Source organism: Trichomonas vaginalis, chromosome V (genome assembly GCF_026262505.1).
Source record: "Trichomonas vaginalis G3 chromosome V, whole genome shotgun sequence".
Classification (NCBI taxonomy): Eukaryota; Parabasalia; order Trichomonadida; family Trichomonadidae; genus Trichomonas; species Trichomonas vaginalis.
In genome coordinates, this window is record NC_067207.1 from 27,286,864 (window position 1) to 27,314,341 (window position 27,478).

Genomic DNA, 27,478 nt, shown 5'->3' on the forward strand with positions numbered 1-27,478 from the left:
GACATTTTCTGATATGATATTCAGATTCTACGTTGATAATAATGCATATAGAACCCTCTTGCTATTGTGTCAAAATTGCGAAACCGATAGCAAAAATATCTCGCAATATCAAAATTGAGATATTGAGTGAATTATGCATTATAGAGATTAAAAATCTGATTTGTGAAAACATCTCATCAGTTTCTAGCTAATTCAAAAATCTTTACTATCTTATTCGATTAAAATGAAAAGGGAATAGTTTCATTATGTTTTAAATGACAGCCTTATAATATAATCATAGTTTTCGCTCAATATGCAGCATTTTTTTTTCGAAATCTATGGTCAATATCCTAAATACTGATTGCTTTGCATTCATATCTCTTACATTTTCTATACCCACATCAATATTCATTGCTATTCCTATCTTTTTCATTTTTGTTTGTTTCTCATAATTTCTCAAAAAACATGATAACTTGATATTTGTAAATATCATACTTTATAACGTAAATAAGAACTTGACCTATTAAGAAAAGCAGTAATGAAAAGAAAATCTGAAATTCATAAAAATTACAAGTTTCTGATGACAATTAGTTTAATTAAACCAGGTACAAGATTATATAATTGTATTTTCTATCCAATTATCCATATAATATCTTATCCAGAAAAAATAACTTGATCAATACCAAATGATTTTTTAACTAGTAAATAAAGTATTTTCTTTACACACACATTGTATATCATAGTTTTTTTTGGTTTCGCAAAACATCCAAAAACAAATATGCTATAAAAGTGACAATTTTAGCAAAACGAAACCCTTAATTGCTGTTTCATATATTCATCAATATTCTGAATAAAATGTGAAATTTTATGAGTTCGAATTTAAATTTTCCACCGTTTTTTAAAAAGCAAAAAATGGTAATAATTCAACTAAAGAATCATATGTTGGAACGAGTCCATGGTTTCAAAATGAATGAAAGTGTTATGTTAAATGTAAACAATGTTGAAATACAAATAAATAAATACTTCGCTGTTGCATTTTCACAAATGATTTATAATACTTATGTATTAGATAATAACACACTAAAGATTGATATCGAAACGAAAGTAGAATCACAAGAAGCATATGAAGTTTTGAAAGAGATATTACAATATAATAAAACAGAATTTGAATGCAATGATACGATATCGAAAGATCTTTTCTACATCGGAAATAAACTCGGAATACAAGAACTGATTGATCCATATAAAACACAGGTTATTGACAAAATGGTTCTCGACAAAAATAACTGTATTCAATTACTCGATATTTATTTTGATATTTGTTCTGAGAGTAAAATATCAGAATGTGTTGATTTCATTTCTTCTCATTTCTACGAGATTGATCAAGATGATCTAAAATCAATTTCGAAGAAACTCGGATTTGATATCATTCAAAGTATTTTTAATAATGATAAACTACTCATCAAAGATGAGGATTCTATAGCAAATTTCATATTCTCTCTCATGAACGAAAATGAAATTTTCTCACCACTCGTTGAATGCATTCATTTCGAATTTTGCAGTGAACAAGTAATCAATAAAAATCTTGTCATTAGTGATGAAAACAACTATTTCAATATTATCAAATCTCTTCATGATTCATTATTGAGATCAAGAAATAACAAACACGATCACAATCGTTATTTCATTCCAAGCGATAATCAAGATGTTTACAAATATCTTGATGAACTTTCAAGAAAAGGAGATCAAACTTTATTTGAAACAGCAATTGAAGAAATAATCAATAAAAATGATGATGAAATTCGTAATAATATCTTATTCGAATCATGCGAAAAAGGAAATCTTAAACTCGTTAAATCTCTAATTGAGCATGGCTGCGATAAAGAAGTTCAAAACGAAAATAATCAGACTCCACTCATTTGGGCATCATTTACTGGTCATCTTGAAGTTGTTCAATATCTTATCTCTAATGGAGCTGATAAAGAAGCAAAGGATAATGATGGAAATACTCCACTCCATTTATCATCATTTAATGGTCATCTTGAGGTTGTTCAATATCTTATCTCTAATGGAGCTGATAAAGATGCAAAGAATAATAATGGAAATACTCCACTCCATTTATCATCATTTAATGGTCATCTTGAGGTTGTTCAATATCTTGTCTCTAATGGAGCTGATAAAGAAGCAAAGGATAATGATGGATATACTCCACTCATTTGGGCATCATATTTTGGTGAACTTGAGGTTGTTCAATATCTTATCTCTAATGGAGCTGATAAAGAAGCAAAGGATGATTATGGATATACTCCACTCATTAATGCATCAGAAAATGGTGAACTTGAAGTTGTTCAATATCTTATCTCTAATGGAGCTGATAAAGAAGCAAAGGATAATGATGGATATACTCCACTCATTAATGCATCAGAAAATGGTTATCTTGAAGTTGTTCAATATCTTATCTCTAATGGAGCTGATAAAGAAGCAAAGGATAATGATGGAAGTACTCCACTCATTAATGCATCACAAAATGGTCATCTTGAAGTTGTTCAATATCTTGTCTCTAATGGAGCTGATAAAGAAGTAAAGAATAATGATGGATATTCTCCACTCATTTATGCATCAAGATATGGTCATCTTGAAGTTGTTCAATATCTTATCTCTAATGGAGCTGATAAAGAAGCAAAGGATAATGATGGATATACTCCACTCATTTATGCATCAAGATATGGTCATCTTGAAGTTGTTCAATATCTTGTCTCTAATGGAGCTAATAAAGAAGCAAAGAATAATTGCGGAAATACTCCACTCATTTGGGCAGCAATTAATGTTCATCTTGAGGTTGTTCAATATCTTGTCTCTAATGGAGCTGATAAAGAAGCAAAGGGTAATATTGGATATACTCCACTCATTTATGCATCAGAAAAAGGTAAACTTGAAGTTGTTCAATATCTTGTCTCTAATGGAGCTGATAAAGAAGCAAAGGATAATGATGGATATACTCCACTCATTTATGCATCAGAAAATGGTCATCTTGAGGTTGTTCAATATCTTATCTCTAATGGAGCTGATAAAGAAGCAAAGGATAATGATGGACATACTCCACTCATTTGGGCATCAAGATATGGTAATCTCGAAATTGTTCAATATCTTATCTCTAATGGAGCTGATAAAGAAGCAAAGAATAAAGATGGAAATACTCCACTCCATTTATCATCAAAATATGGTCATCTTGAAGTTGTTCAATATCTTATCTCTAATGGAGCTGATAAAGAAGCAAAGGATAATGATGGATATACTCCACTCATTAATGCATTATCACGTGGTTATCTTGAAGTTGTTCAATATCTTATCTCTAATGGAGATGATAAAGAAGCAAAGGATACTGATGGATATACTCCGCTCATTTGTGCATCAGAAAAAGGTAAACTTGAAGTTGTTCAATATCTTATCTCTAATGGAGCTGATAAAGAAGCAAAGGATAATGATGGACATACTCCACTCATTTGGGCATCAAATAATGGTCATCTTGAAGTTGTTCAATATCTTATCTCTAATGGAGCTGATAAAGAAGCAAAGGATAATGATGGATATACTCCACTCATTTGTGCATCAAAATATGGAGAACTTGAAGTTGTTCAATATCTTGTCTCTAATGGAGCTGATAAAGAAGCAAAGGATAATGATGGAAATACTCCACTCATTTATGCATCAAATAATGGTCATCTTGAGGTTGTTCAATATCTTATCTCTAATGGAGCTGATAAAGAAGCAAAGGATAAAGATGGAAATACTCCACTCCATTTATCATCATTTAATGGTCATCTTGAAGTTGTTCAATATCTTATCTCTAATGGAGCCGATAAAGAAGCAAAGAATGATGAAGGAAAAACGGCAATGGATCTTGCATCAGATAATGTAAAAAATTATCTAAAATCTTTATGAAAACTTTAGATTATATTAATGAAACACTTGATAAACATTTTTATTATTATTTTTTCTTTATTTCTTTCTTTATACAAGTGCAAAAAACGCACAAAAATATTATTTTATATTTAATCTGGGTATTAGCATAAAGTATCCAAAAAAATGAATGTAAAACCATAAATAAATAAAAAATATAAAGAGAAATTTATGATTGAAGTTCATTAACTTCTTTATCAAATTTCGTAACTTCTGCCTGGAGATGAGAGATTGTTCTGGCATAATCTGTATTCTTATCAACAGTTGAATGTTTGTAATGAGGATGATTATTCTGATAATTTTGTTGAATTCTGTCATTATGAGTTTCCAAATATAATTGTTGGTATTTTTTGGCAAATTTTCTTTTGTTCTGAAGCTTTCTTTTTGCTTTGGCTGTAATTCTTTTCGAACTCTTGAAATTTCATCTTTGATAATATATCCAAATTCTCTGCAAAATTCAAATTCGGCATCAAGTTCATCATTGAGAGAAGAAAGTTTTGCTGCTGTAGAATTTTCTTCGTTAAGAGATTTTAGACATATAAATATCAGGAGTCTTTGCTTCTCCAATCTCTTCTGACGCAATTGAAGACGTGTAAATTATTTATTCTTATTCTTATTCTTATTGTCCTTTTAGTCTTAGAAATTTGTGTCTTCTTACTCTTCTTCCTATTCCATGTAGTCGTCATTGTTGTTCATATTTCTTGCTCAGATTTGGAAAACTTTGATTTGCTGAAAACTTTGAGCGTTGGCTAATCCTTGAGTAAACTGATGAAGAATACGACATAGAGTGGTTGACTTCTCATAGCCTTTGGACACGTGATTTATTGTCTTTGTTCTTCTTCATGTGGATTTCTCTAAGTTCTTTGAGATGTTTCATTCTTTCCATCGATTATGAATCTTCTTCCTCATCATCTTAGTTCATATATTCATCGTAAGGGACAACAATGAAACTTCATCTCATGTTTTGGTTGCTTGAGGAGAGTTTTTAGGAGAAAAGTCTGATTTGATAAATCAAAATCGTCATAAAACTAGATTTATTCGGCTCCAATGTATTCTAATTGTTGTTTGTAACCAATATCGGCTGAATATGAGTCATCGTCATTAAGATCAAAGTTTTCTTTATGTTAAGAAAAAAGTTTGCTGCGTTGGAATGTAAATTTGTTATTGATAGGTTATGTAGAGGCGTTGAGTGCATTAAATATGGATGCATTAGATGCTAGTTTTGCAAATGGATTGAGATGAGCAACACATGTTGTATTTATATCAACAAATGGATAAGCAATTAGTTTGAAGCATGAAGATTCGCGTATGAAGTGATAAAATGAATTTTGCATGATTGAAGTTATCTTACGATGATAAAAAACGTTTTTCTGATTTGATGGGAAGTCTAAGACAAAATTTGAGTTCTTTTGATCAAAATTTGGGATAATAGTCCATTTAGACAATAATTCTTGGCATTCTATTATAAAAAAGAATAAAAAATTCTAAAAAGATTTTCGACCTTAAAGGGTTGTAGAAATCAAATCAACAGATTCTGAAACATGGCATATTGGAATAGATTCAAACTCTGAAACTTTGGAATTACGAGTTTGAAATAATGAAATTACGATTTCATCATCATCATCAACTTCGGAAATTATGATCTTTTTCAAAATTAAGTGTTTCTAACAATTTAACTCATGGATTTCATATAGCGAGCGTTATCGATGAGTGAATATGTGAAACAGCCATCGATGACTGAATAAAATGTGAAATTTTATCAGTGAATTGAATGAATCTTTTTGAAAATTTACACTTTTCCAACGTTTTGTCAGGGGCGTGAAGCGACCTAAAAATGTGGGGAAAGTGTAATTCTCGTGTATATGATTATTTTTGCTTTTAATGCCGAATAGCATTTGAATCAAAAATAATCGTATGTCTGAGAATTACAAGTTTCTCACAATTTGACTCATGTATTTCATATAACGAGATTTATCGATGGCTGTTTCATATATTCATCAATATTCTGAATAAAATGTGAAATTTTATGAGTTCGAATTTAAATTTTCCACCGTTTTTTAAAAAGCAAAAAATGGTAATAATTCAACTAAAGAATCATATGTTGGAACGAGTCCATGGTTTCAAAATGAATGAAAGTGTTATGTTAAATGTAAACAATGTTGAAATACAAATAAATAAATACTTCGCTGTTGCATTTTCACAAATGATTTATAATACTTATGTATTAGATAATAACACACTAAAGATTGATATCGAAACGAAAGTAGAATCACAAGAAGCATATGAAGTTTTGAAAGAGATATTACAATATAATAAAACAGAATTTGAATGCAATGATACGATATCGAAAGATCTTTTCTACATCGGAAATAAACTCGGAATACAAGAACTGATTGATCCATATAAAACACAGGTTATTGACAAAATGGTTCTCGACAAAAATAACTGTATTCAATTACTCGATATTTATTTTGATATTTGTTCTGAGAGTAAAATATCAGAATGTGTTGATTTCATTTCTTCTCATTTCTACGAGATTGATCAAGATGATCTAAAATCAATTTCGAAGAAACTCGGATTTGATATCATTCAAAGTATTTTTAATAATGATAAACTACTCATCAAAGATGAGGATTCTATAGCAAATTTCATATTCTCTCTCATGAACGAAAATGAAATTTTCTCACCACTCGTTGAATGCATTCATTTCGAATTTTGCAGTGAACAAGTAATCAATAAAAATCTTGTCATTAGTGATGAAAACAACTATTTCAATATTATCAAATCTCTTCATGATTCATTATTGAGATCAAGAAATAACAAACATAATCACAATCGTTATTTCATTCCAAGCGATAATCAAGATGTTTACAAATATCTTGATGAACTTTCAAGAAAAGGAGATCAAACTTTATTTGAAACAGCAATTGAAGAAATAATCAATAAAAATGATGATGAAATTCGTAATAATATCTTATTCGAATCATGCGAAAAAGGAAATCTTAAACTCGTTAAATCTCTAATTGAGCATGGCTGCGATAAAGAAGTTCAAAACGAAAATAATCAGACTCCACTTATTTATGCATCAAGATATGGTCATCTTGAAATTGTTCAATATCTTATCTCTAATGGAGCTGATAAAGATGCAAAGGATAATGATGGAAATACTCCACTCATTTATGCATCATCTAATGGTGAACTTGAAATTGTTCAATATCTTATCTCTAATGGAGCTGATAAAGATGCAAAGAATAATGATGGATATACTCCACTCATTTATGCATCAGGAACTGGTGAACTTGAAGTTGTTCAATATCTTATCTCTAATGGAGCTGATAAAGAAGCAAAGGATAATGATGGAAATACTCCACTCATTTATGCATCAGGAACTGGTGAACTTGAAGTTGTTCAATATCTTGTCTCTAATGGAGCTGATAAAGAAGCAAAGGATGATGATGGATGTACTCCACTCATTTGGGCATCAAGAAAAGGTAAACTTGAAGTTGTTCAATATCTTATCTCTAATGGAGCTGATAAAGAAGCAAAGGATAATGATGGATATACTCCACTCATGGCTGCATCAGAAAATGGTCATCTTGAAGTTGTTCAATATCTTATCTCTAATGGAGCTGATAAAGAAGCAAAGGATAATGATGGATATACTCCACTCATGGCTGCATCAGAAAATGGTCATCTTGAAGTTGTTCAATATCTTATCTCTAATGGAGCTGATAAAGAAGCAAAGGATAATGATGGATATACTCCACTCATTTGGGCAGCAATTAATAGTCATCTTGAAGTTGTTCAATATCTTATCTCTAATGGAGCTGATAAAGAAGCAAAGGATAATGATGGATATACTCCACTCATGGCTGCATCAGAAAATGGTCATCTTGAAGTTGTTCAATATCTTATCTCTAATGGAGCTGATAAAGATGCAAAGAATAATGATGGATATACTCCACTCATTTATGCATCAGAAAATGGTCATCTTGAAGTTGTTCAATATCTTATCTCTAATGGAGCTGATAAAGAAGCAAAGGATAATGATGGATATACTCCACTCATTTGGGCAGCAATTAATAGTCATCTTGAAATTGTTCAATATCTTATCTCTAATGGAGCTGATAAAGAAGCAAAGGATAATGATGGATATACTCCACTCATTTGGGCAGCAATTAATGGTCATCTTGAAGTTGTTCAATATCTTATCTCTAATGGAGCTGATAAAGAAGCAAAGGATAATGATGGATATACTCCACTCATGGCTGCATCACAAAAAGGTCATCTTGAAGTTGTTCAATATCTTATCTCTAATGGAGCTGATAAAGAAGCAAAGGATAATGATGGAAATACTCCACTCATTTGGGCATCAAGAAAAGGTCATCTTGAAGTTGTTCAATATCTTATCTCTAATGGAGCTGATAAAGATGCAAAGAATAATTATGGAAATACTCCACTCATTTATGCATCAGAAAATGGTCATCTTGAAATTGTTCAATATCTTATCTCTAATGGAGCTGATAAAGAAGCAAAGAATAATAATCGAATTACGGCAATGGATCTTGCATCAGATAATGTAAAAAATTATCTAAAATCTTTATGAAAACTTTAGATTATATTAATTTAATTCTGGATAAACATTTTTTTTGTTCTTACAAGTGCAAAAAGGTTGAGTCTGTTAATTAATTTAAGTAATGTTTTATATGTTACAAGAAAAAAAATAATTTTATTAATAAATATCAAATAAAAAATAAAAAATTCTAATCATGGTGTTGAACAGTTCTTGTTATTTGCGTTGTTCCATTGAATGATGTTCTAAATAGAACGTTAGCATATTTATAGAGGCCTTCCTTATGAGAAACAACGATGAATTGCGAAGCTTTGAATTGAGATTTCAAAAGTCTTCCGATATCCTGAGTTCTAGACAAATCCAAAGCGGCATCAACTTCATCCAAAATATAGATTGGAGCCGGGTTAAACTTAAGAAGCGCCAAGACTAAGCCAAGAGCAATCAGAGCTCTCTGGCCACCAGATAATTCTTGCAAACCTTTCTGTAAACCATTCAATCTTACGATGAAATCGAAACCACGAACTCCGTGGTCATTTTCATCTTCAAGAGTTGCTGTTGCACCGTAGAGCAGATGTGAAACAATATCAGAAAGATCTCCATTGACTTTCTTGAGTGCTGTTGTCAATGCTTCTTCTTTCTTTTGTTCCAACTCTTTGATGACATCCAAAATTTTGACTTTTTCTTCTTCAACAATTTGTTTCTTTTCTGTTAACTTGTTCAGTTCATGTTCAGCGCGTTCGTATTGGCTCATGACACGTTTGTTGACTCTTGTTTCGAGTTCTTTTTGTTCTTCAATCATTTTCTTCAATTTCGATTTCGCTTCCTTTTTCTCGTATAATTCGAAATCGAAATCGGTGTGGCTGACTCCAAAGAACCTCTTCTCTTGCTCTATCCATTTGTTGTCTTTAATAAGACTCTCAATTTTCTGTTTCAGTTCACTTTTGATTCTTGAATGAGATTCTATTTGACTTTCGAGTTTCTTTCTTTTCTGGGTTTCCTTTTGGAGTTTAACAGCTGTTGCGTCTTCAGATTTACGCAACTCATCAAGAGATTTGCTTGTTAATCTCATTGTTTCATCTAATTTCTTTAGTTCATTTTCATTGTCACTTTTTTCTTGATTTGACTTTTCCAAAATTTTCTGGTTTTCATCTGCAGATTTTTCTTTTTGTTCTGCAGCGTGCTTGAAATCATCGAGTTGTTGCTCACTCTGCTTTATCTGGTTATTCAGTTCTTGTACTAAAACAGTAACTCTTGCGATTTCGTTATCCGAAGAAAATCTGATTTTTGTTTTTTCTTCGTGTAACTTTCTCGCTTCAGAAAGTTGTTTCTCGAGGCTTGCAACACGCGATGTCTTTTCGCTCTGCCATGCTTCGAGCTCGCTAGAAAGTCTGTCAATCTCTTTTCTGATGTCACCTTTTTGTGATCTCAATTTCACTTCATCTTCAGAATTTTGTTTCAATTCATTCTGAATTTCATCATATTGTCTTTGGTATTCAGCGCTTCTAGAGTTCGCTATTGCTGTATTAGCAATATTGAGTTCGTACTCCATGATGTCCTTTTGATGCATCAAGTCTCTGTACTTTCTAGAGTCGTTTTCCAATGTTCGCAATTCGTCATTTATTTGTCTTAATTTTTCTTTTATGTCCTTCTCTTCATTGACCTTTTGCGTGAACAAAGAAATCTTCTCGATAATGCCGGAGTTCTGCGGACGACTGCCACCTGTCAATGTACCAGCCGGATCAACAATATCGCCTTCTAAAGTGACACTTTTCATCATGATATTTTTGTCAAAAGTGACTTCTCTTGCTCCTTGTAAAGTGTCGACAACTAAAGTGTCTGAGAAGACGTATCTGATGGCCGGCTCGAAGAGTTTCTTGTACTCTACTTCATCGACTAATGGGTGAGCAGATGGATCAATTCTTTGGGCTTTTCGGACTTTTTCGGCATCGGGGTTTTTGTAACGGATTTCTCTTAATGGAATTGTTGTAGATCTCCTTTGCAAAACGCCTGGCTTGATGAGCTGTGTAGCTGTCTCTTTATTATCAGTAACAATGTAATAAAGACGGCCACCGGCGGCTTGTTCTGCAGCAAGAGAATATTTTCCATCTTTCATCTTCATTAAACGAGCAACTACACCATAAATTCCTTCTTCATTCAAGTCATGAGGCTTATTAGCGAAATCGATATTGACGCCAATGATGTTTCTCTCAAGATTATCTAATTCATCGGAAAGTTGTTGCAATTTGTGGGACAATTGGTCTCTCTCCTGCAAAAGATTCCTCTCGCGGTTAGGATCGAAGTTTAGATTTCTTAATTGCTCGTTGATATTTTCAAGATCAAAACTTACTTTGTCTCTCTTGTTCTCCAGCTCTACTTTTTCTCGCTCGGAAGACTTGAGCTGTGATTGCAAGCTCATTAACTGTCTCTCGAGATGCGGCTGTGAGTTGGAAATCCTCATTAAGTTTACATCAATATCTGCAAGCTTCTTCTTCTCATTTTCTATGATGTCTGAGAGAGATTTATTATCATTTTCGTTGGCAATACCGATATTTACCTCTGTAATTCTCTTCTCGAGTTGCTGAACCTTTTCAAGAGCTTCTTGTTCTTCATTCTCAAGTTTTTGATGGTCTTCTGTTGTTTTTGTTGATTCTTCTTGTCTCTTAGTGAGTTCATCTTTCTGTTCCTTTAATTGGTCTGTTAATTTTTTGACTTTTGAGTTAATTCTCTTTAATTCTTCTAAATCATGAGTTTTCTTCATTGTTGCGCTATCTATCTTTTCTTGGATTTCTTCAGCACGCTTGTTAAGTTCGTTAATCTTCTTCTTTGTCTCGCCATCTCTTGAATTTTGTAAATCTTTGATTTTTTGACGGATTTCTGCAAGTTCAGCTGCTGACTGCTCTTCTGCAGCCTTTGCCTCATCAGCTTCTTGTCTTGCTTTTACGACAGCTGCATCGCCTTCGTTGATTGCTGTTTCGCAATCGGTGAATTTCTTAGCAATGAGCCATCTGCTAAGACGATCGATTTCGGTCTTAGATGTAGCCCATTTATTGTATTCATCTTTGTCTTTTCGGAGCTTTTCAAGGTTTGGTATTAATTCTGTTTCAATAATTCTTGTAATTTCGTCTAATTGGTGTTGTTTCTTTTCTAATGTACGAACTGCGTCTTCCTTTTTCACCTGGAACATGCTGATACCTGCAGCTTCTTCGATTAATTTGAGAATCTCCGGTGGCTTCATTTTAACAATCTTTTCAATACTGCCCTGCTGAATGAGGAAGTGTGGATTGTTAACGTTAAGTTGGACAGAGTGGAAAAGATTCTGAACACGAGTCTGATTTGCTGGATGATCATTAATGAAATACTTTGATGATGATCCAGCTGTAACCTGACGCATAACAGTAATTTTGTCGAACTCCTGATAGCCTACTGGGCTTGCAGACTTATCTTCATTATTGAAAATAATTTCGACTGAAGCTTTAGATATACCTGATTGTCCAGATTTGTATATAAGACCTTGAAGTCCTTCTGCTCTGAGATTTGAAATGTTGCTCATGCCGAGAACAAAACAAATAGCATCTAATACGTTGGATTTACCACTTCCATTCAAACCAGTGATAGCATTGAAATATGGGTCAAAACCATCGACAACTGTGTGATCTCTGTAACTCTTGAAACCACTGAGGATGATGCGCTCAATGTACATCCAAGAGATTTTAAACGGTCACTTTAATCAACTAAGGAAATTTTACAGACATAATTGCATATTTGATAACCCCAAATCAAATAAATACCATTTGCTTCATCATTGAATAGAAAACATGTCGTAACAATTATTTTTCATACGAAATCATGCACCTCTATATCTCGCCGATATCACAAATAAACTATTATGCAAGTATATATTTTGGTACTAGGCAGCTTATATAATAAAAGCATAATTATGATTGGATATTGATCTGAATATTAAATCTTCATATGATATTTTAAAATCTTGCATTAAAAGTTCGATTTTACATTGATTTCTCTATTAAAAATCCTTTCTAGAAGATCATCTAATGAATCTCATTTTAATGTTAGCCATGTCAAGATCTTAATATAATAATATTGATATAATTTATATTTGTATTATATAGAAGAGGTATTCACATGTTTATTTTGATTTTTCAAAAATTGCTTCGATGAATACATAGAATTGAGCTCTAAAATTTTTTGATTTTTTAATGTCACCCAAAAATATATTTAATTAAATCAAAATATTGCTAGTTTGAAAATCATTCTAATGTCTTTATGTCAAAACCGTCTAGGTTCTAAAAACAGACTTTAATGGACTCCCTGCGCTTCATCTCTTCTGTTTGGAAGTGGAAGTACGCAGCCTCAATTACATGGAGTCTCATCCTCTATATACTTTTATGGATATTTTTAGGTTTTGTCAAACTAATTTTCAGAGTTAAATCAAAATGGTATTTTGCAGCCATTGCGATGTTTACTTTGCCATTACAGATCATGTTATACTTTAAATGTCTTACAATTGTTCCTCAAACACACACAGTTTTAACTATCCGCGAATTTTTAAGTCGTTGTTCATGGTTTTTCGCAAATATACTTTGGACATCATTCTTCCTTTTACAATTCACAAAGATGCGTACTTCAATTACATTTTCGTTCTTAATTTCTTTCTTTATATCAAATATAAGTTCATTTTCAGTATATATTCAGTCATTTGTACTGCAAAAACCATACAGAAAAGATAGATTGACCATACTACGCGATACTTATATATTCCCTCTCGTTCCTGTCCTTGTTTTATCAATTATCAGCTTTGCTTTATTACCTATCAGCGGAGCAATTGCAGCAATTGCATTATTTATATTTACAGATATCGTACTACGCATTGTTGAGATCATTGCAGGCGAGCTTGTTAGTTTTGGCTCTACAAACTCAAATCGTTTGGCTGATGGTCTTGGTCAGAAGGGTCTTGTTAAATATTGGGCCTATTCTGACTTTTTGCTTGCTTCGATGGACCAATGTGACCAAAGAAGAGAATCAATTTTCCATTCAAGCGGAGAACTCTTTACAAGCATTCTTTCAGCCATCAAAACAGATTTCGATAAATACTCAGACCAGATTTACAACCTATTTGACGACGTTGACCCATCTTATCACTCATATACAAGAATAAACGATGGAACTCTTTCTGTTTCAGAAAATAGGAAGATGATTAAGTCAGTACAGGCTAATTTGGACCAGGAGGCCAAAGATCGTGAACGTTTTGGCCCTCAACAGAGTTATCAAAATCGTATTCAAGAAAATTCACCATTTAACAGACTTTTGAAGGCCCTCAAGATATACGAGACACATAGAAAGATCAGAACTACATATAATATGTACAAACGAAGAGTTCGAAGAATGACAAGGCAAAATGCGGCCATTCAGAACTCTTATATCATTATTGAGGCTGCGCGTGCATTGCAGGCATTGATAGACGTCGCTCCGAAGGAAGACGAGTTCGGAATCATCCAATCAAAAATAGAATTAATTATCAAAGAGCTGACTGCCGTAATTCTCGTTGTTCCCAAGGGAGGATACATTGATTGGTCGATCCCTACCTTCGAACATGTCGTTCGTCGGTATTCTGACCAGCCAATTGCAAAATCTGCCACAGAGTTGACAGAACTCGTCAGAGAGAACGTAGAATATCTTCTTGACAGCTTTGTCATGAAGTACGGAAAGACTCTCGACTTTTCTCAGTTTCCTTCGGATATTAAAGACGAAATTAAGGCGATTATGGCAAAATATAACTAATACAGTCAAATATAGAATATTTTATTATAAACAAATTATAATATTAAATAAAAACATAATTCATGTTCATAATAAAAAAAATCTTTTTTTTTAAATCCTTCTTTTATATATAGATCATTGCCTATTGAATGGAGCGATGAATTAATTAAACTTGTTCAAAATGAAGAGTATTGTTAAATCATTAGGTAAAATAAGTTTTTTCACATTCCTTAAGCGAGTTTCTATGGGGATCTTTCCGCACATAATCTGTTATTTGCATGCTATGCCTGTTATTCTCATAAAATATAAGGAAAATCGGATCATAGCGATACTTTAAATCTGCTTTAATATTTTTAACGTGTAAATATCTCAATCCTCTCAATTTTTGAGAGCTAGGCGTAATTAATATGAAAAACATCTATCGATACAAAATCGACGAAGTATTTGATAAATACTATTTTCGTTGTAAAGTAAATGGTATTTTAATATGATATAATGACTCTAATTAAATATAAATTTAGTTCACTTATTTTTCTGACAAAAAAAAAATAAATGGAACAAGAATTCGATCCAAATAATGACTTTATTGCATATGCTCAGAATATATTTAATAACATCAGAAATCCAAACTTCTTTGTAGAAAGCGAGGAGCTAAAATACGCTCCATCTTTTGAAGATCTCGAGAAAACTTATCCAATTCCAGATTCTTACAAAAATCAAGATTCTGGGCAAGCTCAGGGCTTCGATGAAGCTGGTGCCAAGCAGAAGATTCAGCAGCTAGAAGCTGGAGAATTCCTTTGCCAGCAAATTCCACCTGGTTACACAGATGATGTCGAAGCAAGCAAAGATAACCAACTATTCGCTTGGATCAACGAACAGAAATTCACACCATCATATAACTCTCCATTCGAAGATATTAAGTCCGAAAGAATTCTCCATGTCGAAAAAGAAGGCCGCAGTGATACATTCAAGAGCATCAACGATGCAATTGAAGCTTCACTTCCAGGTGATGTTATTATGATCGGAAAAGGAGTTTACGAAGAATCCGTCGTAATTACAAAGCCAATTGAACTTAAATCAGAATCCGATGCTATTATTGAATCCAGCAGGTCCGATGCCATCATTCTGAATACATCTGTGGCCAGAATCCATGGTTTAACCATCAGATGCGAAGCTCCAGGTGATACTTATTGTTTGAAGGTTCTTACAGGCTTCCTTGAAGTCACCAACTGCAACATCCAAGCTCACTGCTCAGCATCTTTCCGCACTGACCAAAATACGAAGATTTTGGCCCAATCTTGCAAAGTTCAATCCATGAACAAGCATACGTCATTAGCCAACGATTCTCGTTCTGTTTTTGCCAACTGCGAATTTTCTCTCATACAATCTTCGGATGAAAGAGAAAAGAAAGAAACACAATCAGAATCTTCGGCCAAACTTCTTATCGGCGATTACGCTACCGGCATTTTCGTTGATTGCAAGTACTTCAAGACAATCATTACCTTCCAAAGCTATTCCCAAGGAATGGTAAAAGGAAGTACATTAGAGAGACTTCCTGTTGCCATCACCGTACTGGAATACGCTCAGATCCTTATATTAGAATGCACCTTCCAGAACTTCGTCGATTCATGCATTGCCCTGAGTCCAAGTTCTTACGCGATTATTCAGAAATGTGAGTTCTCCAACAACAATAGCGCCAACATCTCTGCACAAAACGCAATCAACTTCATCATTACAGACTCAAGATTCTACAATAAATGCATTGTAGGCGTCAGAATGTTCGAAAATGCACAAGGTACGATTACTAACACTACTTTCGAGGATATCGATACAGCCATTCAAGTAGAATCGAGATGCAGTATTACGATTGGTCACTGCAAGTTCTTAAGGTGCGAAAAACCAGCAATTAACGCATATCACGATGTTGTTGATTCGTTCTCCTTAATTAAGGTCTACAGTTGCGAATTTACTGGTAACAGGTGCGGATGTGCCTTCTTAAGAGGTATTCACAGTAATATCTCAAATTGTGTCTTCTCTTCTACTCAAATCGACTTCAAGATAGGATCTTCTGGCTCAGAAGCCACCGATGAAAACAATTTGAAGATCCAGTCCATCGTAGTTATCAACGATTCCGAATTTGGCGTAATTACAACGAACAGCCGCGATGCTAAGGAAATGTCCACCGTTAATGCCTCCATTATGGTCTCAAATGATGCAGTTTTATCTCTTACAGGCTGTACATTCTCATCTAAATATAAGAATACGATTACCTGTGGCGATTCCTCAATCTGCAACCTCACGAGATGCACAGTATCATCTCTCCAATGCTCCATGAGAGTTCAGAACAATTCCAAGGCCGTAATCGAAAAATCCGTTGTTGGTTACACTGCAAGCCTCCAAAGTAATCGTGTTGCACGCTGCAGCAAATGCATCGAAATCCTGGATAACGCGCAAGTCTCTCTCGATAACTCCGAATTACAAAGCGCAAGTTGTGCGATTACCATGCAAAACTCTTGCAGTTTGACGGCCAAGAACAAGACAAAGATCTCCAAGGCTCAAATGGGTATCTACGCTCAGGATAAATCCATAATCCAACTTGATGATACTTCATTTGAAGATATCATGTCCACATCATTGAAGGGATCCAGCAGCGAAGAGCGCGACCAATCAGTTTCAATCTGCCTGAAGGGAAACAGAGAAACAAAGGAATGCCCGAACTTATACGTCGCCAGATGCGATTTCAACCACCCAGGACAGAACGCGATCAAAGCTGAATGGATATTCGGAGACAGTATCCAAATCCTCGAAAGCACGTTCAGAATTGGTACAACAGCGAACAAGAGACTTAATTCTTATATCTCCTTGACTTTCATCGAAGGAGCTTTGATCGATAAGTGCAAGCTCCTCAATGGAGATAACTCTATTGAAATAACTACATGCGGAAATAGCCAGGAACAGAAATGTGTCACAATCACTGGTTGCGAGTTCAGTATGATGAAACGTGCTGGAATTTTTGTTACAGAGTCTCTAGTTAATATATATGGAAACAATTTCAACGAAATGGTCAACTGCGTCATCGCAAAGTCTTCAATGGGATATATCTGTCAATGTAACTTCAGTAAGATCAAATCGAAGGATCTGGAAATAGATCAGAACTCACAGTTCCAAATAATGGGTAACAAGAACTTCTAATTTTTTTCTATTTTTTTTAATAAAATTATTTATGAATTTTAAAACCATCTTTAAATGTATTCAATCAATTTTTCGCAGTAACCTATTGTTTTAGACAACAAGGAATTGATATTCCGACTTAGAACCTTAGAATCTGGATCTAAGTCTCTCCCTCTAGTACACGTATGCTTAACGTCATTAAAAATTGAGAGGGCGTACTATCGAGTTTGTTCCAAAATAACGGGTTTGAAGACCCACTGTAGTAATAAATTCTTTCGCAAAATTGAATTGAGCACTGATTATTATTACTCTCTATTGCATATATATGCTACAGTTTCAATTTCTGTTTGTATTATGAAAGTTTGTTTATTAAATTTAAGGATAAGATTTAATTTTTTGCATTTGATCGTTAACTAAAAAAAATTAAACAACCAATAAATACTCCAACTAGAATCTTCATAAGCCTTCATTGTACAACATAAATGAAACGGATTTTATTGTTATTTGATAATTATTGTTTCTCATGGTGTAATTAGCAGTGCTATTGTTCACAAGAAGAAGTCTTCAAAGCAAAAAGTTGAATCAGATCAAAGTGATGACCGATATTCCAAAATATTATTATTATTTAAAACAAATCTGTTTAGATATAAATGTTAGAACTTTTTTATAATAAACATATCTTTGGAAATTCTTTAAAAAATCATCGATATTAAGCGTAATATTATCAAACAAATTTTAATAAAAATTTAATAAGACAGATAAGTTAGTTGTATCTAAAAATAAAATAAATCATGATAAATGATGAATCATGGGTGAATTTTTCAAGAATTCAAAATATAAATTTTGGATTCTTGAAATTTTTTGAAGATTTTGTAAATTTGTGTGTATAATAGTAAATAATTCGACGTATTTTCAGTTCTGTGACTTGAAGAATGAGAAAGAACCAGATTTTTCTCTTTCTTTCCAAATTCCGCATATTGATAGGTCATTGGCATTGCCTGATATTGTTCCGATAAAGTGTAGGTTGCAATCGGTTTCTGTTAAGAAAAATATGGAATTTTCATTTGGATTTCTGCATCCGAGAAGACTAAACTTGTTTTTGCGGCCATCGACAACATCAGCGTGTACAAGGCCATCTGTAGTTGCATGGATTGTCAAATATAAGTCTTGTGAATCATCTTCTTGAAATCCCATGTATTCGCCACATAAAAATGCATCTTCGCCCGGTTTAAGAGTTGTTTCTTCAGATGCCGTTAGAGAGATGATGAGTTTTCCTAAAGAAGCCATTATATTAACTGTTCCTTGATTAATTGTAATTTTTCCGGTAAGATTTTTGTAGCATGCATCGGAAGCACTGAAAATACTTAGCCTGGTGTCATGAGTTTTTGAATTTATAACTCCTTTGATAAAATGTAAAATTGAGTTTAACTGGAACCATCCAATTAGAGATTCGCCATGTATTGAGATATTTGCAGAAATTGGAATCGGTTCTTTTAAAAGAATTATCGAGCCTTCGAATTTCGAGACTAAATTGAGGCTTAGAACGTATTCATTAATTTTTTCGATTGAAGAACTGCTCTTCATCTTACTCATTCCTCCAGGAGGTATCTTCGCAAATGATTTAATAACTGGAGTTAAAAATGTTGGAGGAAAATTTCGACAACTACGCGGAGGAAGACATTTAATTGGAAATTGCTGCTCCTCATATGAAACAACACATTGATACCATTCATTCGTGGGATTATAAACATATGTTGCCTTTAAAATAAAAGGACTAATTTCACTCATTTTTTTTTATTCTTTATCTATCGTTATCTGACAAAGATTTTGGTCTCAATCAAATTTTATGTTGAATTCATATTCACATTTGTGCAAAGTTTATTTTCCCCTGTTAAAGTTTACTTTATTGAAGTAGTTGGATTTTTATTGAATCTGAATCACGAATAATTCTCCAAAATATTCATTGATTAATATTACATTAATTATGGAGTTGTATATTTTTTAGTATTTTTCACATTTACTTGTATAATTGAAAATCACGAAATTTATTCTTTGTAATTGAAATCATTAGACAATATGGTAACATTGTTCTCCTTGCATATGACCTTAACCTTTGATTACTCTATAAAAAATCAGTTATTCAAATTCAACATATTCATATTGATAAGAACCAAGCGAATTCATGCGCATTGACATTATATAGAAGAGGATATGAGTAAAAATATTTACTAAATTGTAAAATCCAATTACATAACACATATAATTTATAATTATATTAAAATAAATAAACAAAATAAGAAAACTGGAGATGCTAATGATTGATCTTAGCGGCATGTTTGCCATATTATTTCTCTCCAGTCTAAAACATTCAATGCCTGGTGGACAATTGCAGGAAACCATGTTGTGTTGATTTGTCTTATATGTCCAAGGGATAATTTGGTATATCCTGTCATTGACCATAGCAATGAAGCTAGTTCTCTATCTCTATAAAGCTTAATTCCATGAGAAGAAATAATATCTTCTTCAATAAGGAATTCGTAGAAAGTTTGATCTTCGCAAATGTTATCTCCATTTCTGTAGAACAAGGCTGTCTCCATATAAGCGATCTTCCACATTGTCTTCGTATCAGCAAGTATTAATCCGTTGCATTTCACTTCTCTGTCGTTCCAATGAGGGACATTGAAGTTCGGTGCCCTTTCTCGCCATTGCCTAAGTACATAATTGGTCGCGTACGTATGGTTTTCGGGACTGTAATGGAGCTGGTTATATATGATTTTCTCAGGGAAAGGATCACGTTGGAAAATCGTGTCATAACCGTCAATGTAAAGTATACGATCAAAATCTTTCTCGACCAAAGGAAGAAAATCTGTCATAAATGGGAATCTGATTCCTCTTCGAACATTTAAGCTTGCAGATTTGCCTACATGTGTACTAACAACAGTAACACCACAATCTTGGAACTCAAAAGGTAACGCTGTTGTTTCATCTGTAATTAATAAGATTCTTGCACGGCAACCTGATGTTCTGATTGTTCTAACAGGAACAACGGCCTTATAAGACTCATATGTTGCAAACATAATGATTAAATCTCTTTCTGAGGAATGAATTTCTTTAGGAAGTGGATTTTTACAGAGTTTGCACTCTGAATAGTCATAAGGACCCTTCAAGGCAAGAGCTGCTGCTTTGGCAAGCTTCATTGTCATTGGTCTTGTCGATGCAAATGGTGAAAATTCGAGAATTAAATCATTTACTTTTTCTATTTGAGTTTTGTTGTATTTTAAGTAAGAAGGAGTAGTAAAGATTATGCCTGTAACAAATAAAATGAGTAGTCCTAATGATAATTGAACAATTTTAGAAGAATTTTCGAATTTTTCTGATTTTTTAAGTTTATCAATGTTAAATGCCAAAATTGTAAGTAAATATAGGAAAATTCCGATCATGTATGAGTAGTTTGCGTTTGAAAGTAGCAAAGAAGCAGTAATTGAAAATAAATTTGTTAATTTTAATATAGAAAAGTCTTTTTGTAAGATTGAATAGAAAACTATGAAAAACGGAAAGTATGGGTGTATTTTCCAGAAAATATAAGTCAGAATTATTGGCATTGAAAGATGTAAATTTTCGATGTTTAAATCTGTACTGCGAATAACATAAAGTGCTGTAATAAATAGTGGATAGCAATGTGGTTCAATTACAGATAAAACGGAAAGTATTATTTCGATGATAAAAAATTTTGAATAAAAACAAGCTTCTGCAACAGCAATTACGATTGAAAACAGAACTGCATAGTTAATATTGGAATTGACAGTTATTTCTGGCTGTGAAACGTAAGTTAAAAAATCAGATTCGTTTGTATCAGTGTCAATGAGTACTGTAAATCGATCTTCTGAACTAAATAGTCCATTGATTTTATACCAGAACATATTCATATGATTTTCTCCATTAGCCGGAGGAAAAGTATAAAATTGACGATAAACAGGCATTTTATCACGCTCTGTTATATTGGGTCCGTCTATTTGTTCGCTAAAGAATAATCTTGATGATTGTTTTGTCACAAAAAATTCGACAGAATTAATTTTTGTTTTTGGAAAGGCAACAAAGTTAAGTTGCTGAGCATGCATTGATACAATTGAGTTCACCTTGTCAATGTTAGCATTAAATTCATATTTTTTCCTTACAAGAATGATTGTTGCTAACATTGAATTGAAACTCTATGAATTTTGAAAAATTTTTTACATAGAATTCAGAAACAAAATATATTATGGATAAAGATTAGAAATACACTATTTTTGATGAACAACATGGAGGCAAAATTATCATTTGAGAAGTAGTATATGTGGAAGGGGTGTGTGACTTTTTTTGTTGCATCTATATATAGATGAAGGTATATTTTCACATCTTCTATACATAGATGATATAAAATTTTTTCTTACGTTTTTTAAGTCATGAATTCGTAAGAAAGCGCGACATTATTAAATAAATTAGTAATAAATATTATATACTAAACACATTAAAAAATTAACATTAATTTTAAAATAATTTATTTTTTTATCTTTTATAAAAGAAGCTATATATAGATGATGTCAGATATTCCGCGATTAATTAAACATTGTTTAAATCCTGAATGGGTTAAACTTCAATTTAAAAATGAAGATTGTGAATTATTAAATGAATATGAAAGCCAAAATAAGCTAATGAGGTATAAATATAATGATAAAGAATATTTAATTTCATGGAATCAATGGAATCATAATCAAAGACCTCATAAACGAGAAGAAGAAATTGAAAATAATGAAATGGAAATCATTGATGACATTAAAGAGGATGGAATTCCTAAATTTTGTAGAAAAACCTTTAGAACTAAGTTAGGAGCATATAAACGTAGAGTATTAAATCCTGAATATCTTAAACATCAATTTAAAAAGGAAGACTGTGAATTATTAAACGCTAATGAATATGAAAATGCTAAATCAAAATTGAAATATAAATATATTGGAAGTGATGAAAGGTGTAAAGATAAAGATAAAGTTTATTCAGTTTCATATAATAACTGGCACACGTTAGGGATAAGAAAACATTTAGGAGATTATGGTAAAAGTTCTGAATTCTTCAAATCTAGTATGTACGAGAGAGTAAAAGAAATTATATATAATTATTTTCATGAATGAAAGATTCACTACCATAATGAAATAAAAAATAAAAAAAATAAACTTTAAAAATTCATGTCTTACATTTTTGAATAATTTATTTTTTATTTTGTATGAAATGAGCGTCAAGACTAACAACGTTAAAAAATTAGGATTCACAAATGAGGAAATAAAGGATATATTAGAGGAGGCGGGTTATGAAGTTAGTAAATATTATTTATGAAATTGTCAAAAATTCGCGGAGTTTTTAAATGAGTTTGATTATGATGGAAAAATGAATAAAGATGATGTTATAAATTTCTTATATCCCACATCTAAAGAAGAAAAACCTAAAGAACCTGATGTTTTCCCTGAATATTATGAAGAACGGATTAAAGATGATGATGATGAATACGATGAAATTGAAAGACTGGAAAAAATAAGAGATGAAATAGATGAAAAAATTAAGGAATTAAGAGAAGTTGAAAAATATAATGAAAATGAAGTAGAGGGTTTAATGAATATCCCAGCTTCAGAATCAGAAGTTCAGAAATCTCATGAAGAAAGATATAAAAATTATGTCTCAGAATCAACACAAAATTTATTAGATGGTGAAATAGATGAAACACTTTCAGAAGAAGGTACTAAATTTATACGTAAACATAAGTTACAATTTATTGATAATGAAGAATACCCTTGTATATTACTTTCACCCCCTCTCGATTCTGAGAAATTCAAAAAAGCTCTTAAAAACGTGACATATGCAACTAATACGATTAAGAAAGAAGATCATGATATTTACACAAATTATTATTTAAATAAATGCACAGGTGTTGATAAAGTTTTTGATTTATTAGATAAAATATCAAAAGAAACCATTGGAACATATAAAATTTTATGTGATTGCGGTTTCATTGTTGAAGATACTAATAATGTTTCATATGAAAGAACAGCACCGAAGGAAGATGAAGTGGAAAGGTCTATACCATTCGTTATTAAGAACATAAAAGATATGAAAACTTATAAACATTATATTTATTCATTTATTTCAGAAAAAATGGAAGCAACCCATAAAACATCTTCTCATCATTTTATAGCTATTCATACATTCCTTTTCAAAGTTGTGAAATTAAATAAGACAGGAATTAGATTTAATGTATCAGGGTACGCATTCTTGAGTAAATTAAAATGTATTCGTCACGTCGCAGATGATAAAAATTTATGTGTTCTTAATTCATTTTATGGGCTTTAAAAAATAAACTTTATTTTTATTTATTTTTTAATTTTTTATTCTTACATAAATGAACAAAAACGGAACAGCTAAAATGAATGATAATCAAATTAGAGCAGAAGGTAGAAGGTTATTTAAACGCTTCTATAACATTCCTGATGGTGTTAATCCTAAAACTCGTAGAAGCTATTTAAATGAAGCAATAGATGCATATGAAGGGTTTGACATTTCATCAGAAAGTGAGAGATTAGCGAGAATGTTAAATGTTAATATTGATTTCTATTATTGTGATCCTCAACCAGAAGATGTGGACATAAATAAGGTAGACTTTCCATTAGTGGAATCAATAATGATAGATCCAGAATTTGAAACAGTAAATATTTTATTAACACAGAGTCCATGTGGAAAACTTCACGCTGACAGAATAACAGACGTTGAAGCACTCACCGGCTATAAAGTTTGTCCATATTGTAAAGAAGAAGTTTATTCTATCCGTGATGATCCAGAAAGGAAAAACCAAAGAAGATTTTTAAAGCATTCTGAGAAATGTAAATAAAATAATGGAAGATTAATTCAAGACGTTCAGTTGCAAAAGACACAGCAACCATATGCACCACATATTACGAAACAGAAGATATATCGGTGGTTATTAGCTCACAATTTGCAGGAATATTATAAACCGACAAGATATTATATTACTTTTGACTTTGAAACATTAGAGACTAAAGAAGAATTACAACTTTCTGAGTGTGCAACTTTGAATGCTTACTTAAAACCATTCATGGTATCATCAACGGTTAAATTAAACGATAAAACATATACGAGGAATTTTTGCTTAACTTCGAGTGATTCTTTTATTTCTGATTGGATTGAGTTTTTATTTTCAACCTGTTCATTAGTTGCTAAATCAAATATGAGTCAATACAATGAATTAATGAAGCCGCAAACGGCGGGGACTTTGTCCCATACATTAAATGAAAAACAGAAGGAAGCATTTAAAGAACTTCTAGATGAGGAATTCAATAAAGTGAATATCATAGGTTTTAATTCGGGAAAGTTTGATTTAAATTTAATTCTTCGTGATTTAAACACTGCAAAATGGAAAATAAAATCAATGCTGGGTTCATCTTCACAATTTAAGCAAATCATTGTAAAGAAAACAAACGTTCCATATGAATTGAGATTTATTGACATCAGAAATTATATAGCGGGTGGGACATTAGACCAATTCACTCAAGATTTCGGAAACAATAAATCACGTGTTAAATCCTTTTCCCCTTATCAATTCATCACGTGGGAAAATTACGAAGAAGAATTATATAAAGTGGAACCATTCACTCAAGATTCATTTTATTCAGCATTAACCCAAGAAACTATATCAGATAGTGATTATCAAATATATCTCAATGATGCTAAAAACTTTAAGAATAGATTAGAATATTTTATTCATTATCGCAATAAAGATGTTGAAATTATGATTGACCCAATCGATAAAATTATTGAAGAAACATTTGTTTATAAAATTGATATGCTTCATAATCTTTCTTTATCATCGAATGCTTCAATGATTCGTTACGCTTTAGCATATAAAGACTTTAATCCTAATGAAAAATATCCTGAGGAAGAGATAGAATCAAGTTTTGAATTAACGAAAAAGTATTGGAAATATAAAATTGAATCATATAAGAAACAAGATGAAAAAGCAGAAAGAGATACTAAAAATAATGTTTCAATGGATGATTTTCAATACTATCACGATTTAATCCTTTCATCTAAATGCAAAATGTGTGGTAAAGCGTTTACATATGCTAATAAACCAACATTAGATAGAATCGATAATGAAAAACCACATACTAAAGAAAATTGTCAGTTAATGGGTTGTTATTGCAATGTCGTAAAATCAAATAAAGATGAAGATGTTCAACGTTTAAGAATCAATTTAAGAAATTATGCATTAAAAAATAATTTACCAATGACTTTAGATTCAGTTGAAGCTTATCACATTCTCCGTAATGGAATTACTGGTGGTTTATCAAATGTTCAACATAGAGTAAATCTTAAAGGAATCACGCACATTAATAAACTTTCATATAATCCAGAAACTAAAACTGTATCAAATGAGGACACCACCAACATCATGACTCATTTCGTTGGTGTTGATTTTAATTCATTATATCCTTCATCATTTTCATCTAATCCTCATGATTTCATTCAATATACTGACCATAAAATGTATATGCCGGGAAGATTGAATGGTGTTATCATTTGTGATACAGCAACAAAGAAAGCAAAAGCACTGGGAATAATTAAGAAGAAAAATACTTTATTCGTGGCTGAAGTAAAGGGTTACATTGATGAAAAATACATTAATGATTACATAAACTTTTTACCGATAATAAGAAACTTAGATATTATCACAGATGAAAAAACAATTGGCATTTTTATGTATAATTACATGAAATCAAACAATTTACCAGTTGACCAGAAACAGAGGAAATTAACTCAGTTAGCATCAACACACAACCAATATCAACCATTTTCTTCTTATTATCTTTGGTATCTAATAGACAGATTTCATTTTATCATCGATGATATTCAATCAATTTTAACATTTACTAAAAACACTTGTTTTAATGAATTTGCGAACAAATTTATGAACGAAAGACAAAAGGCTGAATTAGAAGGAAATAAAGGAAAAAGTTTATTTTGCAAGATTTCGCTTAATGGATCATATGGTTACGATGCAATGAATACACAAAATTACGCAAAGACTAAAATAATGAATGCACAGAAGGCACGCGTTGCATATATGTCAAATAAGTTTAAAAACATAAGAGAAATAGGTGAAGATACATATCAAGTGATGCTTAAAGATAGATTTTATAGATGTGATACATGTTTACAAGAGGCATTCTTCACTTTAGATAACGCAAAATACTGGTATTTAGTTTTCATTTATGATTTTATGTATAAATGCATGGATGTTAATCGTTTTCATTTCATTGAAGGTGATACTGATTCATCTTATTGGGCAATCGCTGGCGACCCAAATCTTCCTAACACTCAAGCATTTCAGGCGATTGTAACCGATAAACAATTTTATGATAAAAACATTTTCAAATTCGCACCATTTGATTTCTTCTGTTTTGATGAGAAATTTAAACCTAAATTAAAGAATAAAGCTGAAGAAAAAGCACATGAGAAGAAGTTATTGGGTTTAGCAATTGAGAAACAAGGTGATAACATGGTTGCTTTATGCCCTAAGTGTTATACATCATTCAACGGTTCAATTGATGGAAGTGATTTTAAAAAGATTGCACAAAAAATGAAAGGTGTTAGTTTACGACAAAATAAGCAATTAACACCTAAAAATTATTTGGATATAATAAATGATAAATTGATATTTGATGGTCAGAATATTAATTTACAACTTAAAAACGGGTCAATGACTCGCTTAACAATCGGTAAGACTGCATTAACAGGAGCACACACTAAGGCTGTATGTTGTGAAAATGGATGTTGTATGCCATTTATTTAATACAATTTAAAAACGTAGGGGTTGAGTCATGAATTTAAAATTTTATTTTTAATGAAATGCCACAGAAGAGACAAAAGGAACCGTTAATGATGTGATTCAATATGTAAATAATGGTTTTGATACAT

At 31.9% G+C, this 27,478-nt stretch overlaps 11 protein-coding genes across 11 annotated transcripts, besides 2 other annotated features; 7 read left to right on the forward strand and 4 right to left on the reverse strand.

Annotated features, from left to right (window-relative positions):
• Window positions 1-945: 945 nt before the first annotated feature.
• Window positions 946-3,921, forward strand: TVAGG3_0412000 (Ankyrin repeat family; the record flags this gene model as incomplete). Its single annotated transcript, XM_001318996.1, has 1 exon — window positions 946-3,921. The coding sequence occupies one exon, from the start codon at window positions 946-948 to the stop codon at window positions 3,919-3,921; it is 2,976 nt and encodes a 991-aa protein (XP_001319031.1).
• Window positions 3,922-5,111: 1,190 nt separating this feature from the next.
• TVAGG3_0412010 (uncharacterized protein) lies at window positions 5,112-5,273 on the reverse strand (the record flags this gene model as incomplete). Its single annotated transcript, XM_001318997.1, has 1 exon — window positions 5,112-5,273. The coding sequence occupies one exon, from the start codon at window positions 5,271-5,273 to the stop codon at window positions 5,112-5,114; it is 162 nt and encodes a 53-aa protein (XP_001319032.1).
• Window positions 5,274-6,064: 791 nt separating this feature from the next.
• TVAGG3_0412020 (Ankyrin repeat family) lies at window positions 6,065-8,545 on the forward strand (the record flags this gene model as incomplete). Its single annotated transcript, XM_001318998.1, has 1 exon — window positions 6,065-8,545. One exon carries the CDS (start codon window positions 6,065-6,067, stop codon window positions 8,543-8,545), a length of 2,481 nt encoding a protein of 826 aa, XP_001319033.1.
• Window positions 8,546-8,640: 95 nt separating this feature from the next.
• On the reverse strand, window positions 8,641-12,212 carry TVAGG3_0412030 (structural maintenance of chromosomes protein 2 family; the record flags this gene model as incomplete). The annotated part of the gene is made up of 1 exon (XM_001318999.1): window positions 8,703-12,212. One exon carries the CDS (start codon window positions 12,210-12,212, stop codon window positions 8,703-8,705), a length of 3,510 nt encoding a protein of 1,169 aa, XP_001319034.1.
• Window positions 12,213-12,809: 597 nt separating this feature from the next.
• TVAGG3_0412040 (uncharacterized protein) lies at window positions 12,810-14,366 on the forward strand (the record flags this gene model as incomplete). Its single annotated transcript, XM_001319000.1, has 1 exon — window positions 12,833-14,311. The coding sequence occupies one exon, from the start codon at window positions 12,833-12,835 to the stop codon at window positions 14,309-14,311; it is 1,479 nt and encodes a 492-aa protein (XP_001319035.1).
• A 463-nt stretch (window positions 14,367-14,829) lies between these two features.
• Window positions 14,830-17,974, forward strand: TVAGG3_0412050 (pectin lyase-like family; the record flags this gene model as incomplete). The annotated part of the gene is made up of 1 exon (XM_001319001.1): window positions 14,843-17,482. One exon carries the CDS (start codon window positions 14,843-14,845, stop codon window positions 17,480-17,482), a length of 2,640 nt encoding a protein of 879 aa, XP_001319036.1.
• A 101-nt stretch (window positions 17,975-18,075) lies between these two features.
• TVAGG3_0412060 (uncharacterized protein) lies at window positions 18,076-19,263 on the reverse strand (the record flags this gene model as incomplete). The annotated part of the gene is made up of 1 exon (XM_001319002.1): window positions 18,374-19,249. The coding sequence occupies one exon, from the start codon at window positions 19,247-19,249 to the stop codon at window positions 18,374-18,376; it is 876 nt and encodes a 291-aa protein (XP_001319037.1).
• A 439-nt stretch (window positions 19,264-19,702) lies between these two features.
• On the reverse strand, window positions 19,703-21,668 carry TVAGG3_0412070 (uncharacterized protein; the record flags this gene model as incomplete). The annotated part of the gene is made up of 1 exon (XM_001319003.1): window positions 19,786-21,657. The coding sequence occupies one exon, from the start codon at window positions 21,655-21,657 to the stop codon at window positions 19,786-19,788; it is 1,872 nt and encodes a 623-aa protein (XP_001319038.1).
• Window positions 21,669-22,756: 1,088 nt separating this feature from the next.
• Window positions 22,757-22,930: a mobile genetic element.
• Window positions 22,766-27,478: part of a mobile genetic element that runs on past the window's edge.
• Window positions 23,102-23,836, forward strand: TVAGG3_0412100 (uncharacterized protein; the record flags this gene model as incomplete). Its single annotated transcript, XM_051233127.1, has 1 exon — window positions 23,102-23,836. The coding sequence occupies one exon, from the start codon at window positions 23,102-23,104 to the stop codon at window positions 23,834-23,836; it is 735 nt and encodes a 244-aa protein (XP_051102857.1).
• On the forward strand, window positions 24,729-25,729 carry TVAGG3_0412110 (DNA/RNA polymerase superfamily; the record flags this gene model as incomplete). The annotated part of the gene is made up of 1 exon (XM_051233128.1): window positions 24,729-25,729. A coding segment is annotated over one exon (1,001 nt), but the record flags the coding sequence as incomplete, so codon positions are not given.
• Window positions 25,788-27,353, forward strand: TVAGG3_0412120 (DNA/RNA polymerases family; the record flags this gene model as incomplete). The annotated part of the gene is made up of 1 exon (XM_051233129.1): window positions 25,788-27,353. One exon carries the CDS (start codon window positions 25,788-25,790, stop codon window positions 27,351-27,353), a length of 1,566 nt encoding a protein of 521 aa, XP_051102859.1.